General features: G+C 34.7%; 1 protein-coding gene and 1 pseudogene across 1 annotated transcript; one reads left to right on the forward strand and one right to left on the reverse strand.

Moving 5' to 3' along the window:
* The first annotated feature begins 1,391 nt into the window (after window positions 1–1,391).
* Window positions 1,392–7,391, forward strand: LOC110023234 (cell number regulator 8). Its single transcript, XM_020722542.1, has 3 exons — window positions 1,392–1,834; window positions 5,507–5,709; window positions 6,859–7,391. The coding sequence occupies exons 1-3, from the start codon at window positions 1,531–1,533 to the stop codon at window positions 7,090–7,092; spliced, it is 741 nt and encodes a 246-aa protein (XP_020578201.1). The 5' UTR covers window positions 1,392–1,530; the 3' UTR covers window positions 7,093–7,391.
* Window positions 7,392–11,519: 4,128 nt separating this feature from the next.
* LOC110023286 lies at window positions 11,520–15,292 on the reverse strand (annotated as a pseudogene).
* Window positions 15,293–20,334: the final 5,042 nt, after the last annotated feature.

A 20,334-nucleotide genomic window follows, 5' to 3' on the forward strand; every position in this document is an offset into this window, starting at 1 on the left:
TATATATATATATAATCCTACAAGAATGATTAGATTCTAAAACTAGGCTCATAATCTTAATGGTGTTATTTCTTATTTTTGCGCTGCCCCGTACTTGTTGCCACTCCCGAAAACATGTTAAAGCTATTATTATGCTTTATCCCATCACCTTAGGACATCTGACATCTGTTGTTTCTACCTTCCCAGTCGCTCCTCCCCTTCCCCTTGTTGTTGCCGACCCCGTACTACTCATTCCCTGGCTATTGTTGATATAAAGAACCGGCCCTTCACATAAATTTAGACACCTTTTTTATTATGTGAAACTTGGAAAACATTATCCTTACTGTTATAGTTTTCAAATCACCATTTTTCATCAACTACCACATTTCAAAACCTCACTGACCATCACGAGCACCCCTTGGGATATAATACTAATTGTTTTTGGGCCGTGTATATTGTTATTTCTATTTTTCTCATGTGGTTGTAATTCTCTAATTCTAAATTTAACAATAATATTTGGTTTCCCCTCACTATTTGGGTTAACTCTGATATTATTTGGTATCAGAACTAGCTCAACCATAATCCTATCATGTGATTACTAGCATTCACCCATACCCAATTCTATATCCACCAATTTTTTTTCTTTTAAACCCTGCATCACCCTTACGCAACTCCTTCCACCTATTCATTACCAAATCCTAATCCATGCCACCACCAATATAATTGACAGAACTCGATCAAGAGTTCATCGTGAAAGAGATACAATGAAAACTTCATTGAGTGCTATAACAACTTAATGAAATTGAAAAAAGGGTTCACCCAAACTCCATTTGATTCTAAAGACAAAGGACCACTACCTAAGAGATCCGGCATGAGATATCAGAGAAACCAAGATTTGGAGGTAAAGGAATATTTGTCATATTTTGACAGCCATATGGATCCGAAAAGTTCATCGAGTGGCTCTAGATTATGAAACTTTTCTTTGAGTGTCAGGACGTCCCTTTCAGAGAGAAGGGTGTAGCTAGCTACCAACAAGTTAGAAAACAGTGCATTATTTTGGTGAAAATTTTTGAAACACATGTGTTAGCGTGAGGGAAAAGATAATATCACTATCTAGTCCAAGAAGAAACAGAGATGCAACGTTGGTGCCTACCAGCTCACTACAGACCAAATGTTTAGACCTAAGCTTCAAAAGTAGAGAGACCACAACACTGAGCGACATCAAATCTTATAGGTATGGCTCAACCCAAGGATCTTATGGCTAAAGTACGCCCATTGGATCATCCAAGCTGATCCTCTGATTCTACGTAGAGAACGCGTGGAACAAACCAGTACTTTGTACTCTCGAATCAATCCTAGCCATACATTCTTTCAAGTGTTGGAGTTACTATCTTTTTTTATTGTTGTTATATTTTCTATCTGTATGATGAAATGCCAAAGCATCGAAACGGGAGTATCTAGTTGTCGTTTTTACAGTCAACGCGCTTCCTTACAGCCAAAGGCTTTTCATCGAACACATACTGCGCACGTAATTGGCCGGGCTTTCAGGTCATGGCGAATCGAGGAGAAGAAGAAGAAGCGGCTCCTCTCCTTCATCCCGAAGCTCATAATGCAGATAGCGTCTTCTTAGCTGTTCCCCAACCGCGGGCTCCGCCACCGGCCGTCTCTCCGGCGCCCTCCACAGTCGTGGACTGCGGTGAGAAGGGATCTTCCAAATGGACTGCAGAGGGCGTGCCGCTGGTGTTTGCTCACGGGAGCATCGTCGGTGAGCCATTGGTGCGCGATCAGTGGGATTCTGGACTATTCTCCTGCCTCGGCCGCAACGATGAATTCTGCAGCACCGATCTCGAAGTTTGTAAGTTCGATTATCTGTTTTACTTCAGCTTGAATCTTGGGGATTGAGACAATTTCTGCTTTTCTCAAAATGTTTTCCTCTTGAAATTGACATGGGAAATCATAGATCCGTAGTTTCCGAACGTCGAACTTTTTTTTTACATTATTGCTTTTTTTAGAACTTGCAAGGCGATTTGGGACTCGTTGTGGCAGGAATTATTTTTCCAGAATCTTGATTAGCCGTCAACTTTTTCATTTAATCAGCACACAAAAAAATTTCCGAGGGTTGATCAATCTTTTTGGATCTTTGGGCAATTAACTTTTTTTCCATGCACAATCTCTCATCAATCCCTAGAACACTTTTTTAAAAATTCTGAATATTCAGGCCAAATGTTTAGTTCTGTACATTAATTACCGGTTAAAGCTGAACATTTCGCTTGTTAAGAGAGCTATAAGTGATTAATCTTTGACTTCTGCACACTATTATTTCGATAATAGGTTTAATTTGCTCGGAAGCTTTGAAGGGACTATAGATCCTGGTTTGTAACTGCAGTGCATGTTACTACTATATAGAAGTCATGTAGACATCTTGAGATATTATTGCTAACAAGTGAGAATTTTCAAAACTCTCTAACCTTACCAAGACCTACACTTGTTTTATATGAAGTATTTTTATTTAATTTTCTCTTATAAATTTACTTTTATACAAATAATTTTTATATAGAAAGCATGGCATCAAGAGAAATAATGTCATTCCTTTTGAAGCAAATTTTGATTTTTGATATGTTTATTAATATCTCCAGAGGCGAAACCAATATTATTTATTAGGGTGAGTGAAAAAATATTGAATTTTACTATTTATATAGAGAAATCTCAAATCCTAGGAGGGCAATTGACTACCTCGGACATAACTTGGTTCCACCCCTAAATATCTCAACCCAAACATCTTGAGTAATTTGTCTTGAGGGCTTACCCTTACACTAAATTGCCTAAACTAGATAAGAAAAAAATATTAAATTTTACTTTTATATAGAGAAATCTCAAATTTGAGGGTGGGCAATTGTCCACCCTGGACATAACCTGGTTCCTCGCCTGAATATCTCAACCTAGACATCTTGAGTAATTTTTCTTGAGGGTTTACCCTTAACCCTAAAAATTAACTAATAATCCTTCACTTTTTTTGTTGAAAGACATTAGATTTTAATATTTGGATGCAGGAGCCTCTAGTTTCATATCAAACATGTATTATAATTCTCAAAGGAATGTGTAAAAAGTGCTTCCATGATATTATCTTGTAGTGAATTTTCATTAGAAAGGAGGTATTTTTGACTTTTGCCTTACCAAATTTGTTACTGCAAGGATTCTCTTCTTAAATTTAATTTCAATTCATAGATCCTTATAATTGTGCATTTGGTTGTTTCCTACTTTTCCTTGTTCAGCTTAGGCAAGCACTATCTTTTCCAACCACTACTTTTGAACTGAAGAATCTAAATAGGTTTTGATTTTCACTTTGTCTTGTCTTATCCAAAATAAGGAGGTGATGATGATGGAATGCATCTTTTAAATTTATTTTTAAATATATTTTAAATTTATTTTTAATGCACACTTTCTGTAATTCAAATGCTAAGGATCTAAATTTAAGTTTAGGAATGAGGTTTCTTTCTTTTAATTTAATTTAAGGAATTTTAGAAGCTTACTAGAAAGCCTAAAATGAATTTAGTAAAATTGATTTTGAAATGTATCATAGTTTTTATGTGTACTCAAGTTCGAAGCGCCAGAGAAAACTAATTTTTTCCATATCTAAGAGGCCACTGGCCATTACCTGTAGTGGTGGAACAAGTATGCAGGTTATAGTAATCCAGGTATTTTTGCTTCTCAATTTGATTTTCAAAATGATAGACTGATCAATCCTTGACTCTCAAATTTAGGATTAATGTTGTTTAGATTAATGATAAATCCTTAAATGTTGCTTTAGTTCTTGTGAATCCTAATCCTAATAGTGGGGTTCATAATTTAGGGCATTTGAAAAGTTAGGCTGTCCCCATAAAACTTAATTTGATGGTGATCAATATATCAATATATTTGATTTCATTCAAATAATTTCCCCCTCCCTTAAATAATATCTAATTATTAACTGCCTATGCAAGGATGTAATGTTCTAAGATAAAGTAATACTAGAATGCTCTTATTCGAGGATGATGAAGTATTAGTTTGTAATGTCTCGATCTCCTTTAATTTTTCTTTGATTTCCCCCATTCTTATTTTTATTGGGTCTACTTTTCTTTCTATAATCCTTTTTTTCCTAATATGATAAATTTCTTCTTGTGCCCTCACCTTTGATTTTCTTGTGTGGATGTGAGAGTGCAAGTTTCTATGTAATTTCAAAGAGAGAATGGTGAAGATATATAAACTTGATTATGTTGTATGTTAACTTCAATCAAATCAAACAATATTTTCTCGATGCAAGGTAATATTCAATGTTGAATAATTCGTCACCCATTCTGCGTAATCGATACTTGATAACCTTGATTACAGAAAATGCTCTTTTTATTGTAGTAATAACCACTCGTAACGTTAATTCTAAGGTAATAACTTTGTAAATTATGGGATACACACTATTATTTTTTACTTTAATTGTTTCTTTCATATGATCAACTATTGCGCCGCGCCCTATAATGAGAACTCATCACTGATGTATATTTTATTATGTAATTGGAAAATTGATTCTCAAGAGCTATATGCTCAACTGTAGAAAAATTAATTGGATATAAATTCTCAGGGTAAATTAGTTTCTCCTTATTGAAAGAACATAATGAATCACTTGATTTTAACGCATCACATAAATAGACAACTCGTTACTAGTCTGATGAAATGGTTAAATAGACAAACTTTAAATATAGAGTTCATATTTAGAAAATCAATTTTATAAATATTATAAAAGTGTAACACTTCATTCAATAAAGAATTTTATCTATTCTTTCTCATAATTTGTAGTTATTATTTAATATTTGTACTGATTTCATCTCATTTTTAGTGTCTTAATATTTATATTATCTAAGATGTTAATCATTAAATGCATTATGAATATAAAGTTAAAGGATGATATTATTATATCTATTAACACATTAGCTTCAATCAACTGTTGATCATGTATTCCATTCTCCTTCATAAAGAACTCAAGTACAAAACATACATTTTCATGAGATTAATTAGAATGTTAAAACGTGAAAGCTAATAAGTGTCACTAATTAGCTTTTAGATGAAATGGTTTATTTTATAAATTTATTATTTTATTTATTAAAATTCAACGTCTTTCTGCACATCTAGACTTGCAGTTGCAGCTGTGGCTTTGTGTGAGGCTTGTTCGGTGTCCCACACTGGATGCGTAGGCATTTACATACATACTACCCAAATTCCTATGTATTTATATATCTAACATCTAAAGTTTAATTGCTTTTTACATTTGTGCCACCAAAATCTTTTATATCACATAAAAGTGCTACTATTATAACTTTTAAAAAGTAAAATACATCTTTTCATGCATCAATAAGGTGACATATATGCAAAAAATTGAAGTTTTGCTGTTAGATGTGTAAATAACATATGAATTGATTGGTATGCTTGTAAGTCTTCGTTTCTACGACTGAATTTCTTACTATCAGTTACTGTACTGACTTAAATGGCAACATTTCAGGTCTTCTTGGAAGTTTTGCTCCATGTGTGCTATTTGGCAGTAATGCTGAGAGGCTTGGATCAGCTCCTGGGTCATTCATTCATAACTGCTTCACATATGCCGGCCTTTATATGCTCGGAAATTGTTTCTTTGGCTGGAACTGTCTAGCACCTTGGCTTGCTTACCCTCGCCGTGCGGCGATTCGGCGAAGATTCAATCTTGAAGTAAGTTATATCGTAATTTACGTGCATATCAGTCAATTCCTATGTAATTTACATATATTTCATTTTTGAAGAGTTAAAATGATGGTATTTTTTATGCGGTAGGAAAGATTTGAGTGGTATAAATGTAAAAATCAAGTTTAGGTGTTAGATTTGTATATACATAAGAACTGGGTGGTATGTGTGTAAATGCCCCATAGTTATATCATAATTATTTATTTTTTTGTATGTTTTTATTGGTGATTGCTTCTGGATTGTATTTTCTATATCTTTTGACAAATGTTAGTTAAGCTGTATTTATTTTTTGGGGCATTTATATACATACCACTCAAGTCTTATGTATTTACATATCTAACACTTAAAACTGTACCTTTTTTATTAATACCACCGAAATATTTCATATCACATAAAAAATACAATCATTTTAACTTTTAAAATGTGAAATGCACATTTTCATGCATAAGTAAGGTGACATGCATGTAAAAATTGAAGCTTAGGTGTTAGATATGTAAATACATAAGAATTTAGTGGTTTGTATGTAAATCTTCCTATATAATTGCTTGATTATTTCCTTTGCCATGATGGGTAATACAAGCATTATATAATAGGGGCATTTATGCATTTATATACATACCACCCAATTCCAATATATTTACATATTTTACACCTAAACTCTACTTTTTCACATTTATACCTCTCAAATCTGTCATATCACATAAAAAATACTATTATTTTAACTTTTAAAAAGTGAAATACGTACGCCTTTTCATGCATAGGCAAGGCGGCGTCTATGACAAACTTGAAATTTACATGTTAGATATGTAAATACATAAGAATTGATGGTATATAGATGTAAATCTTTCTATGCGTTCTTATGTTTTTAACATTTTATCATAACATTTACCTCTTCCGTAGTTATATCAAAATCAAAAAGCTAAAATTGAATAATGTTTAAACCGTTTGATTCTTTAAAGACCGGACGAGCTCTCCAATTCAACCCCGATTATGACCGGTTCTATTCCGGTTCTATGTCAAAATGGTTTTGAGCTTGGACAGAAACCGGTTCACGGTTGAATTGGCCGGTCCGATCCGATTTTTAAAACCATGTTTATAATACTAATTTTCTTTAAAATGGGGGATTAATCTATTCAGGGAAACTGCGAGGCATTAGCAAAGTCTATTGGATGCCACGGAATAGTAAGTGATGAAGAAAGTCGCGAGCAATTGGAGTCAATATGCGATGTTGCAACTCACGTGTTTTGTCACCCGTGTGCGTTGTGCCAGGAAGGGCGAGAGCTTCGCCGCAGATTGCCACATCCTTGCTTGGCTGCTACATCTATGATGATTATGATGCCTCCCATGGAGCAATGTATGGGACGTGGATAATTAGTTACATACAGGCCATCCAAAACATTGATATTTACAAATTGATCATCATTGATTCTTTTTGAACTACCGAACCGTTGTATTTATTATGCTTGCCACGATCAAACTATGCTCTTTTTAGCGAGTTATTTTAACGCCCAAAGTTTATAAAAATATGTTCTTTTGATGGGGGCTAAAATAGCCATCATTGCGAACTATTTTAAGCCCTCATTAAAGCAGTATGTGGACTATTTTGCTATTTTTATTGAGTCTGAGACTAACATGGCAGGAGACTACTTTGACATTTCACTCTGGTGCAATTTTGAAGACATTCTAATGCATTCTATGTTAGTATGTTATATATATGCTAAGAGTAATTTGAATGGAAATGTGTTTGTTAATATGGAGGAGATAATTTACTATACAACAATGAGGCTAATTTATTTAAGGAAATAAATTGGATAGTTATTGTCCATTTATTGTAACAACTTGAAAATTTTGGAAATATTTTGCAAGCTTGCCACACTATTTCTATGTATTTGCATATTAAACTTTAATTTTTTTCATTCATGCAACTTTATTTATACATGAAAAATGTGTGTTGTAGTGATATTTTTTTATGTGATATGCAAGTTGATACGCCACAAACAAATTTTCATCACCCGACACGAATTTTGATCATGTCACGGATTCCGAGATGATATTTTGAGTAAAAAAATATTTAAATTTTGATAAAAATTCATCCATATCTCTGATTTCAACAAACTTATAGTCAAACTGACCGGCTCGATGAGACAGACTTAATGATATAAAAATTAGTCTAATCAGAGTCAAATCAAGCTCAGATCAAGTCATTAAACTACCCTTAAAATATTTTTGGACACATTTGGAAGGTCAAATATATGTTGACACTACCAAGCTTATACTAGAATCGAGTGTCTCGACAAGACAAATCCAACGAGCCCAATATCACTCAATTCTGACATCGTTAAGGCACTCAAATGTCCATTAAACGTCGCATAATCCAAGAAAATTCTCTGGACTGTCCCATCAAAATGGTTGATACTCCTGCATAAATTGCACCCATAACATTATAAATAGACCTACACCCCTCACATGAAGGGAAGCTGAAGTCTAGAGAGAGGGCCTGAGGCCTTGAGAAGAAGCTGCAGCTCAACATCACCGTCGATTGTCGTCGCCCACTGCCGACATCCGTCGTCAACAGCTGTCGACCACCGTCGACCGCCAACAACCACCGTCGGCTGTCGTCGACCACAGCTAACCGTCATCGACCACCACTGATTACCATCGATCACCACCAACTAGACGTCGTCAGCGACGTTGTAATCTGAAAAATATAATTACTTTTTTCCAGTCTGTGGGATAAGAAAATTATGTAATCATCAATTCAATAATGGATTTCTGCAAATTAGTCAGTTCCCGTGGTTTTTTCTTTACGGGCTTTCCACTTAAAAGTTATTGGAGTCATCACCTCTTGTTTCTTTTTCATCCGTGTGAGTGTTGAACTTTCATACAACGCTAAGACGATAGTCCGCTCCTCTACCGCCGCGAATTTTCTTGCACGCATCAAAAATGTCATTCCTTTAATAATTAAAATTTAGATGTGGGGTATGTAAATACATAAAAATTGTGCTATATGCATGTAAATGCACCAATTTACTATGCGTTGGTAAATTTGTGTGGGTTCAAAATATAAATACATGTTTAGTTTAAAAAAAGATCTATAAGATCTATAATTGTGTGATAAGCAAATAACATACAAATTGAAGAAAAAAAAATTATGCATATTATTAAACATATTAATCTTTATTACTCGAGATTTTATTATTATTATTATTTTAAAATAGTCTGAGACTATGATATGAGTTCCTAGCCGCCCTCATGCGGTTAAACACTCACTGCAAAGCAAATGCATTTAGGCGGGATCGAACTCGTGACTCAAGAGGACTTACACACGGTTGCACTACAAAAGAGTCACGACAAACATCACATTACTTGAGATTCTCTCATATATAATATGATTTAATTGAATAAAAATTATTTTATTTCTATATCTATATTTGCTGAAAAAGTAAGCCTTCAATTAAATTAATTAAATGCTTTTTTATAATTTTTTAAATTATATTTCAAAAAACTTAATCTTAGAATTAGTAAAGCGATTGACAGAGGATCTAGATGAGATTTTTATATAAAAATTAAAGAAGAAAAGCAGGGGCACCAGAGATTGAGAAGCACTCAAAATCATCTTATATCAAGCCATCATTTTTATAATTTGATTTATATGTGAATTGGCCAATTTATTTGGAATATGGAGCATATACTTCTCTAAATTAATATTAATAAAAAGCCTACTAAAGGCAAAATTATAATGTTAAATTAGAGACACTCTACTTGAATTCTTTATCCGAGTGGGGGCAACCACTAAAATAGAGTAATGAATCTAAATATAATGTAGTGAAAGAAAGAACCCTCTGGTCAGGGGTCTGAATCCCCTCTGACACAGTTGACCTTAAGGAGGTGGGTGGTATTTGAATTGTTAGGCACGTTAGAGGTGACTAGAGACTCGTATAATAGTCTGATCCTTCCTTAATAAGCCTTAAAAAAATTTAAAAAACTTTATTAGTACATTATTTTCTATATAAGATTGAACCCACCTAAGCATTTTAAAAGTCAAGTTGTAGTTGCCTCAATGTAAATGTATGATATGTTAAATCATTAAAATTTAGGTATTGCCACTAAGGTACTAAAGATGGCTTAATTATATGGTTATTAATGTTGACTCACCCATTTAGTTTTCTAGTGATTTACTCTTTAGTGAGATGATAAATTATTCTAATGTGAGTCACAATGGCTTGTATTTGTGTGTGTTGGCCAAATATTTGAATGAATTTTTACAAAGTAAAACCTCAAATTTATTTACAAAATGGTCCATAAGGAGGCAAAAGGATAATTTCCAATTAAACAATGGATTAAAAATAAATGATTACATTTTATATGGAATTAGTTTTTCATCCAATTTTTTCATCTTACATGAAATTGTCTCGTTATTATGAGAAATTATTACGTGCGATCACCGCACGTCTGAATGATAGTTTGACAAAAGCAAAAATACAACTACAACCTAGCCGTCTTCCTTGTGGGATCTAAATGTATGACCATCACAACATCTAATGTAAGTCAAGTCTATGTGTATGGCATTCTATTAGGCATATATTATCTTAGGGGCATTTAGGCACATACCTATTCTTATGTTATTTCACATTTTTTTAAGTATCAAATTCTTATGTATTTGGATATATAACACCTAAAGTATTTTACATGCATACCATCCTAATCTTTCACAACACATAAAAATAATATTATTTTAATTTTTAAGAAAAGAAATACAGATTTTCATGCATAAGTAAAGTGACGTGCGTAATATATGAAAGAAATAATAATAATGCATGAAAAAACAAAAATTTAACTTTAGGTCGATTCAAAAACATCAACCGTCTCACAGTTATTGACGGTTGTCTCACTCGAACTAGATGGAGGAACGCCTGATCAGAGAACTAGAGACTAGTTTGAATTTTAACTATTTTAAATACTCGTTCACTTGTCATAAACAAATCAACTTCAAGTATTACAAATTTTAGCAAGCCAAATTTGAACAATATGTGAAAGCTCGATAAGCCAAACATGAACAACTTACAATTATACCAACTCAAATCTAAAATATGATATACTCTGGCTCTAATATATGATATACTCTGGCTCGATTACAAACTAGGTGCAGTAACAGTGCAGCAATGTATGGTGTGCAGGGAGCACAGAGACTGACCAGCTGATGTTGTGCAGAAAAGTGGGAAGATTATATGTGAGGGTGCACCACCATGTAACAATGGTGTGCAGGGAACAGAGAGATTGACCAGCTGATGTTGTGCAGAAAAGTGGGAAGATGATATGTGAGGGTGCACCACCATGTAAAAATGGTGTGCAGGGAACAGAGAAATTGACCAGCTGATGTTGTGCAGAAAAGTGGGAAGATGATATGTGAGGAAGCACCACCATGTAACAATGGTGCTGCAACTCTGTGTTAGAGAGTTGGAAGAAGATCTAAGAAAGAGATCAATACGTGTAAAAAAAAAAAGGCAAAACTTGAATTAAGAACTCAAGGTGCAGAGTAGTTTAGCAAAGTTAACATCACAACATGATAAATTAAAGACAAATATTGTTCGGCTCACGCCTCACATAAACTCAACAACATGGAAATAACAAATCAAAATCCCACCGCCAGCGCCCATCCGACACCCACTCATTCAAATGGATGCTAAGATAGCGATACCGGATTAGACACTCTTACTAGAGGACTCGAAGACTAAAGCATAAATAAAACTCACAAAATACATAAAGTATATATATAACGATACAATCTCACCAATAAATTAGAAGGCTTTTGGTTTTATTTCTTCTTGGCAGCAGATCTTCTTGGCAGCAGATTTGGTAACCTTGGCTCCACTGGGATCCTTCTTCTCAACGCTCTTGATGACTCCAACAGCCACAGTTTGCCTCATGTCCCTCACGGCAAAACGGCCCAGTGGAGGATACTCGGAGAAGGTTTCGACCACCATCGGTTTTGTGGGAACCATCTTCACGAAACCCGCATCGCCATTCTTCAGGAACTTGGGCTCCTTCTCGAGCTCCTTGCCAGACCGTCTGTCGATCTTGGTCAGGATTTCGGCAAACTTGACGGCTATGTGGGAGGTGTGGCAGTCCAGCACGGGAGCGACCAGGGTGGTTCATTATGATGACCTGGGAAGTGAAGTTAGCGGCTTCCCTGGCAGGATCATCCTTGGAGTTTGAGGCAACGAAACCTCGCTTCAGATCTTTAACTGCAACATTCTTCACATTGAAGCCGACATTGTCGCCAGGGAGGGCCTCCTGAAGAGCTTCATGGTGCATCTCAACAGACTTTACTTCAGTGGTGAGACCGGTGGGACCAAAGGTGACTACCATGCCAGGCTTCAAAACGCCAGTCTCCACTCGACCGACAGGGACGGTTCCAATACCACCGATCTTGTAGACGTCCTGAAGGGGGAGTCGGAGGGGCTTGTCTGTTGGCCTCTTGGGCTCTTGGATCAGGTCGAGAGCTTCGAGAAGAGTTGGACCCTTGTACCAGTCAAGGTTTGTGGATCTCTCTATCATGTTGTCACCCTCAAACCCAGAGATGGGAACAAATGGAATCTTCTCAGGGTTGTAGCCAACCTTCTTCAGATAGGAGGAGACTTCCTTGACGATTTCATCATACCTAGCCTTTGAATACTTAGGGGTGGTGGCATCCATCTGTTAGACATCAAACAAAACCCACATGAAACCTTCCTAAAGTTCTTCAGCGATCAACATGAACCATTATTATTATGTGTGATAAAAAGGCTTTACCTTGTTGCAGCAGCAAATCATCTGCTTCACCCCAAGAGTGAAAGCAAGCAGAGCATGCTCACGAGTCTGGCCATCCTTGGAGATACCAGCTTCAAAACCACCAGTGGTTGAATCGATGATCAGGACAGCACAGTCAGCCTGAGAAGTTCCAGTAATCATGTTCTTGATGAAGTCACGATGGCCGGGAGCATCAATAACAGTGCAATAGTACTTAGTTGTCTCGAACTTCCAGAGAGCAATATCAATGGTGATTCCTCTCTCGCGCTCCGCCTTCAGCTTGTCGAGAACCCAGGCATATTTGAATGACCTCTTGTTCATTTCAGCAGCCTCCTTCTCAAACCTCTCAATCACACGCTTGTCAATACCGCCAAGCTTGTAAATGAGATGGCCGGTGGTGGTGGACTTGCCGGAATCGACATGGCCAATGACCACAATGTTGATGTGTACCTTCTCCTTACCCATGGCTGGAGAAAACTACTAGCTAGGCAGGAGAATGACAAATATAAAATTAGAAGAGAAATCAACATTATGAGAAAAGTTCCTCAAGCAGGCATAAAGTGAGGTATACCTGATATTTTGGACACCTATTTTTTTTTTAAGAGAGAATGCTTTCTGAGAAATACATCCAACATCACAAGTTTAAACTTAAAAATAAAAGATTTCTAAAGAAAATTACAAATGCACTTCTGCATGCGGTGTTTGATCTCCACAGTCGATCACTCGATTAGCCCCACTTTTAATTTTTTTTTTTTTAAAAAAAATTGATCATGGTGATCCACGGTGGAGATCAGACTGCATGCGGTGTCCGTATGGAATAATTTCTCGATCCAGACATGCATGTACCATCACATGCTTGAAAAGGCAACATAAAATAACAAAGAGTTTGTATCATTATGTAAAATATATACTGAAATCAACACTGAAAGCGGCAAAGCTAATTGTTGATGAGTAAAGACAAAGAAAACTAAATTGCCCAAAAAATTAAACACATAAATAGATAGAGAAACTGCTATCTAAAAGTACTTTTTTAGCAATGTAAAGATTCCAATCAAACACGCAAATAGATAGAAAAGCTGCCTTTGAAAAGAACTTTTTTAGCAATGTAAAGATTCCAATCTACTTGTTGCTTTTCTAAGGTAAATTCCCTAGAAAAAAAAAGGCATTTTTATGCATCTTTTGTTATACAATGGTGTCATATAATAATTATGCGTTCAGCAGCCTATGATTTAATTCATGCTAGCCCTTTGCAAATATTAAAAATCTCATGCAATAGGGAATAAGCAGCTCTACTAGAATCAACCCAAAGCATTTTCAATGACCAAATTATTTCAACTTATTACCTATTCTATTACTTTCATTATACATGATCGCTTTCTAATGTCCTGGTTTTTCTATACACATCGTCAAATTTTCCGACTAAAATCTATTCTACTAGAATCATACCAAAACATTTCAAAATAAATAAAAATTTGCATGCCACCCAAACATTTATCAAGTAATTAAATGAGCTTGCTCTTCCATATCTCAACAGGGCAACTGTGTATCATCAAAAGCTATCAGTCAAATATGATTGAAGCATTGATTTATCATCATAAAAATAAACTGCGACATACAACTAAGCCTATATTATCAAAACCAACCAACCACAAGCTTATCTTCACAATGTAATGCTTGAACAAAATTAACCATAAATAGTTGCATCTATAAGAAACTCAACCAACAAAATTAAAATTAACCTTAATTGAATCTCTTTGCTTCTTCCCACTATGAAAAGTCTCTGAAAGCCCAGAAAGGTTTTGTTTGGTAAATTTGTGTGCTACTCGGTTCGCTAAGAATAAAATTAATGACACCTACTGAGTTGAGCATGTTTCTCTACAGGTTCATTGCTCGGGGTCACCTAGCTTTGGAGAAGTGCAGCACAAAACTTCCCAATTTTTATACAAAACTAAAAGTAGGGGTCATTAACATACATACCACCCAATTCATACAAAAAAGTTTACTTTTTTACATCTACACCAAAATCTTTCAAATCCCATAAACATACCAAAATATATTCTTTAATCTTTCATAGTTTGCACCAAAACAGGCACAATAAACATATTCCTGTAAATCCTCAGTCATTGTTTGGGAGAATGATATCCAGAGCTAGTAAGAAACAGCACTAGACATGAAAACTCCCCGATTTACAAAATTTCTATACGCCCCCAGAACAAGGCCATCAAGATGCTCAAAAACAGTAACTTGAAGCCGAAAGAAGAGGCAATAAAATACTCCAACCATATACCACGATTTGGAACATTCGATCATATAAACTAAGTTAGCGATTTTATATTGCAATAGCCAATCCAAACACAAAAAAAAATCAAAAAAAAATTTGAAAACAAGTTCGCCATATCAATTAACATAGAGCGGAAGATACAATAACAACAAAAAAACATGTAGCTTAGATCTCGAAACCGGAAAAAAAAAGATGCTACAAAATCTGAATTAAACTATAGATCACTGACAGCAGATGCATAAGAAAACATCAACAAATGAAGGAGGTTTGGGAATCAAGCAATCAAACCTTATGAGAGTATGAGAGAAGATTCGGACGATCTGTGCAGGGGGCTGTTGCTGCAAGAAGGAGAAAGAATGAGAGGATTTGCTCTTATTTATAAATGCTGAATGGAAGGACAGTTAATGGTCGTGCGGCTGCTGAGCTAGGGCTTCTGTGGTAGAGCAAGGGCCCAATATTGACCGTTAAAAGTGTCAAAGTAGATCGGACGGTGTTACATAGGCTCAGGGTTGCGTGGATCGCACACCAGGCGTGGATCACGTGCGTGGTGATGGGGGCGACATTAGATAACGCTTGATAGCGACAATTTCCATGTTCTCTTTTATCGTTTATATTTAGATGCAAATATGATAACAAAAAAAAAAAAAAAACAGATGTAAATTTCAATTTTAATAAAAAAATTTGAAAATAAATTTGATTTTTTGATCAATTAAATTATATAACTGTACAACCAAAAATAACATGCACAAATTTCGAGAAAATTAAACTGTCCACAAGAAAATAAAAATGAAGAGAATCATCTCAGACAAAAAGAGAAAAATATTACATCAGGACTCCTAACGTAGAGCTACGTTCGGATTGGAATATCCGGCTGTGTTACCGGAATATTTCATCTGCGTTATTTGTAAAAATGATGTGTTATTCTAGTATTATATTGTGTTATTCGATTATTTTGCAGTGTTATTGAAATATTCTACTACGTTACTTGATTTGGGGTTATGTTATTCGGAATATTCCCCATGTTATTTCAATTTCCACTTTGTTATTGGAATAACACAACCCCAAATCAAATAATGCGGGGAAATATTCCAATAACACTTCAGCCCCAAATCAAACAACGCGATATAGAAATACACCTCAAAATAATCTAATAACACTATATAATACTCGAATAACACATTATTTTACTGAATAACACATTATTTTTACAAATAACACAGATGAAATATTCTCATAACACAACCGAATATTCCAATCTGAATGTAGCTCTACATTAGGAGTCCTGATATAATATTTTTCCGACAAAAAGCTACAAGTCTCATGAATCTGATTCGTTGAACACTCACAATTGGTCAAAAATCTAACACCCTCAATAATTTCACAGGTATCAATGTGTAGCTCTCTTACCAACTTCTCCAAAAATCTTTAGAGATCACCAACAATCTCTAGAGATCACCAACGAACAATAATCATGCAAGCCGGCCGGCAATCCAACTTTCCATCACAATTAAAACCGACGACTTCCTAGAGCGAATGCGTCGAGCCGACTGAAAATAGCTCAGCCGACAGACCCAATGATCTATCATGCCATCACTAACATGTTTCTCGATGTTGTGCCCTAAGCCTTGGGCCCCCTTAAGCCAATCATCTACCGACTAATCTTAGCTTGTGGGCCCTAGACCATGTCCTTTTTAGCTTGGTGTTGACTCAGAGCAGCAACAACACTTAATGGCGCGGCAACACAAAGCCTACCTAAGAATTTCATTTCTCGTTGACACGTAATCAGTGCACTGTCTTTCTTGCAGTGCAAACTCTTCGAGTCACCCTGTCGAGTATTCGGGTACTACTCAGTAGAACATTTGTTGGCATCTTCACTTTATAAGTTTAGATAAGCGTCATATCTTTACACATAGGCTGTTGGTACACCCTTTTGTATGGATGGCGACTCTCATTCCAGCTTTGATCCACTAATCAAGTTCGGTTGTTCCGAATGAACAAATCTCTAACATTTATAGGTTAGAAACTTGGGGATTTGTATCACGAATAGTTGGTACACTACACTTTTCTACATGGTTGGTGGTTCTTTGGTCCGATTAATCGGCCGAACTTATAACAAATGCTATGAACGACTATAAACAATTAGCCAAAAAAAATAATATTTCTTTGTTTATTAATTTATTCTTAAACGATGGCATCAAAATATTATAAAGTAAAATTTTCTGATGAATTAAGGCTGTTTAACAACGAAAATAGCTATATAAACAAAAGTCAAAATAAAAACTTCTGAAACAGTTAAAACCATAAAAACCTAAACTGTCAAATCGGACCATAAAAATAGAAACGAAAATCATAAATTTGTATTTACACATCAAATCCAATAAGAATATCCCAAATATTAATAGTTGGATCAAACTAAACTTCAAACAAATATCTAATGATCTTCACATTTTTCAAAAGCCGCATGATAAACCCCCACGTCAAATCCTCAATTCACATCAAAGTATGGCAAAAAAAAGCAAGATCTGTCAATCAAAGCATCAAAATATTCAATAACAAAAAATCGCAAGCAAAGTACAGAATTCCATAGAACAAATAAAAATTACTATCAAATAGGCTTCCTAAATTCCTGATCCAAACTACCAGACGTCATATCCATCCATATCCACTGATGATAGCAAACTGCAACTAAATTAGCTTCTATGGATACTTGAAAGCAAAAAAAAAAAAAAAAGAGAAACTTGTAAAATATACAGCTACAACAACAGGAAAGTAAAATCCATACGAAAACTGATGAACACCAAGAGAATCTGAATAGTTCGATAATCTCACCAAGAGGAGAAGAAGGAGCGGCTCTGCACGGGAGCTCGGAGCAAAATTAGGGATTTGAGGCAGGCATCAATTCTTTCATGGTCTCCTTAAATAGCAATCCGCTACCGTTTTCCAATTTTGGGACTCTCCTCTGCCGTCCGATGTAGCAAAGACTTTCATCCGATGGTACTCCGTTATTTACCACCGTTGATGCCCATCTCTACGGTCAGATATCTTCGCCAGGTGTCATTTTTTTTGTTCGTGTTCGTGTTTGAACTATCCCGGTTCTCCATGGATTTTATTAGCAAAGACCCAAATTTTTACCCGCGTCTACAGCCACTCATTATGAAACATCATATGGGGGCCAGGGTGATTTTATTAATAATCTGCTGATAAGCTGATTAAAAATAATTTGTTTATAAGTTAGGTGCAGTGATTATTATAATTTTTTTTTTTAGAAAAGTCAGATCGCTGTCAGAAAGCTGTCACTGTACCAAGATAGTTGCGGTATGAAAAAGTTGTTTTCAACGTTTTGAAAACGCATAAGCTGTCAAAACACAGTTTACCCAAACAGGTCAAACAACCCAAACAGGTCATGTGCGTTTTTAAAACGTCACCGCATCAAATAAGCTGCCCCAAACGGATCATTAGTTGCAAGATAGATTTACTTGAAGGAGGATTTATTAAACACCATAAATTCGTTTTATCTTCGATGGTGAAGTTCGCGAGTGATAATGAAAGAAATTCTTCTTACGATCGAATTTACTAAATTCAGAATTACGTCGTGAGAAAGATAGAATATGGGAAAAAATAGACCTTACATAAGAAAATTTGATTTAATGTACCGTTGGATTTAATGTTCAATTTTTTTTTTTTTATATTTAAATGAATTTCTAAATCTATCGCTAAATCCTATAATGATTTGAAATATATGATGCATCACCTAAGCCTCTACTTATATATTTAAATTAAGAGGTAATATTATAACAAATGTTGTATTTAAAAAGTATACAAACAATATCACATAATAAAAGTTAATTAATGATTACTATAAAATAAATAAATTTAAATAGCTTAGCTATTATAATATAAAGTTGATTCATAATAAGCTTTGAGTAGATATCAAATTCTAATGAAGTCTTTAACGATCTCACTTTGATTTGATGAGTTACTTTGGCCAACTACATCGACCATCTAATCTTACGCAGCTTGAACTCGGTAGTGATTAAGCATTATTTACTAGCGGCTTTTATTTAGTTTTGAGTTTATCTTTGTAATCCTGGCAATTAACCCTCAACATAATTCATCATGATCAGTTGATGTGATAAACCAACTTAGATGACATTAAGAATATATTTAATTCTCTAATTCTCGTATCACTTAAAAGATATTCTCACGAAGAATAAAAAGCAAAAAACAAAAAATTATCATATTCAACTATTACGTCAATCACGCTCCTTTTGTACACATCAACATCATTTGAAGTCAACAAATACTTGTTTAGGAAAGATATTCTATATATTGTTTGTTCTTGGTCTTCTTCCCCAACACTAATTTGAGAGTTCCATTATGGTTGAGATGAAACATCTTGCCAATTTCAATCTTGAAAATCATGCAAATCAAAATCTTTCTTCACTTGTGGTCAAAAGATGCAAGTAGATGAAACTTCACAAAATGTGGAATACATTAAGAAGATACTCTCAATTCCCTTTTTGACTTAATGAATTGGAACTTAGCAATGTAACTAAGTTGTTATTGAGATTCTAATTAATGTAGGGATTATGATGAATTCTTTTTTTATATTTTACTGCTTATTGTCAGTCTCTCGTTCTTATTCTCCTGTTGACTTGACATGGGGTACGTGACCCTCAAGTCAAAATGAAAAGTTGCTCATCCTTATGTCTTTTTTATTACTAATACTATTATTATTACTTTAAATCTAGTTACTATACATAAATGGCTAATTTAAGTATATTAATACTCCAAAACATAATATTTACTTATCTAGGTCATCCTTGAAGTTTGTTGTATGTCAGAAGATTTGTAGCGGTAAAAAGATATTTTAAAGTTTTACCGCTACACAGAGATCTATCACGCACAAATAAATGAAAAATAGGAAGAGAAGGCACCTGATTTTTTTTGTGAAAAAATCATTAAAATGGGAAAAATCACGGGACATTGTCAAGTCAAAGTAATCCACAATATAATTGTAAGTACAAATATTCACTATTCTCCTGAATTAAAGAAGTTGTAATTATAAAGATGATTATCATAGATGTAGAACAGTAGTTTAGTTATATTAGTCAAAATTGAGTTACAAAAAATATTTTTCATGGTTATAATAGCAATAACTAACCATAAGAGTCATCGTTGGTTGCTAAAAATGTAGTATTTGATCATAAGGTTGTAGTCGGTGGCTCCAATAGTTGTAGTTGGCTACAGATGTCTTAATTGGAGATTGCAACAGTAGTAGATGGCCAAAATTGTCATAATTGTTTGTTTATACAGGCAGTAGTTGGCCACAAAGACCATGGTTGGAAACTACAGTATCGTCAGTATGCCACAAATACAATAGTTGATCATTGCAATAGTGTTAGTTGAGCACATTGGTCCTAATTGAACGTTATGATAACATTAGTTGGCCACATAAGTTTTAGTTAGTGATTGTAATATTATCGGTTGGTTATATATGTCATAATTGGTGACTGTAATATCATTTGTTGGGCACAAATACC

The sequence above is a fragment of the Phalaenopsis equestris genome, unplaced genomic scaffold (genome assembly GCF_001263595.1).
Source record: "Phalaenopsis equestris unplaced genomic scaffold, ASM126359v1 Scaffold000223, whole genome shotgun sequence".
In the NCBI taxonomy this organism is placed as follows: domain Eukaryota; kingdom Viridiplantae; phylum Streptophyta; class Magnoliopsida; order Asparagales; family Orchidaceae; genus Phalaenopsis; species Phalaenopsis equestris.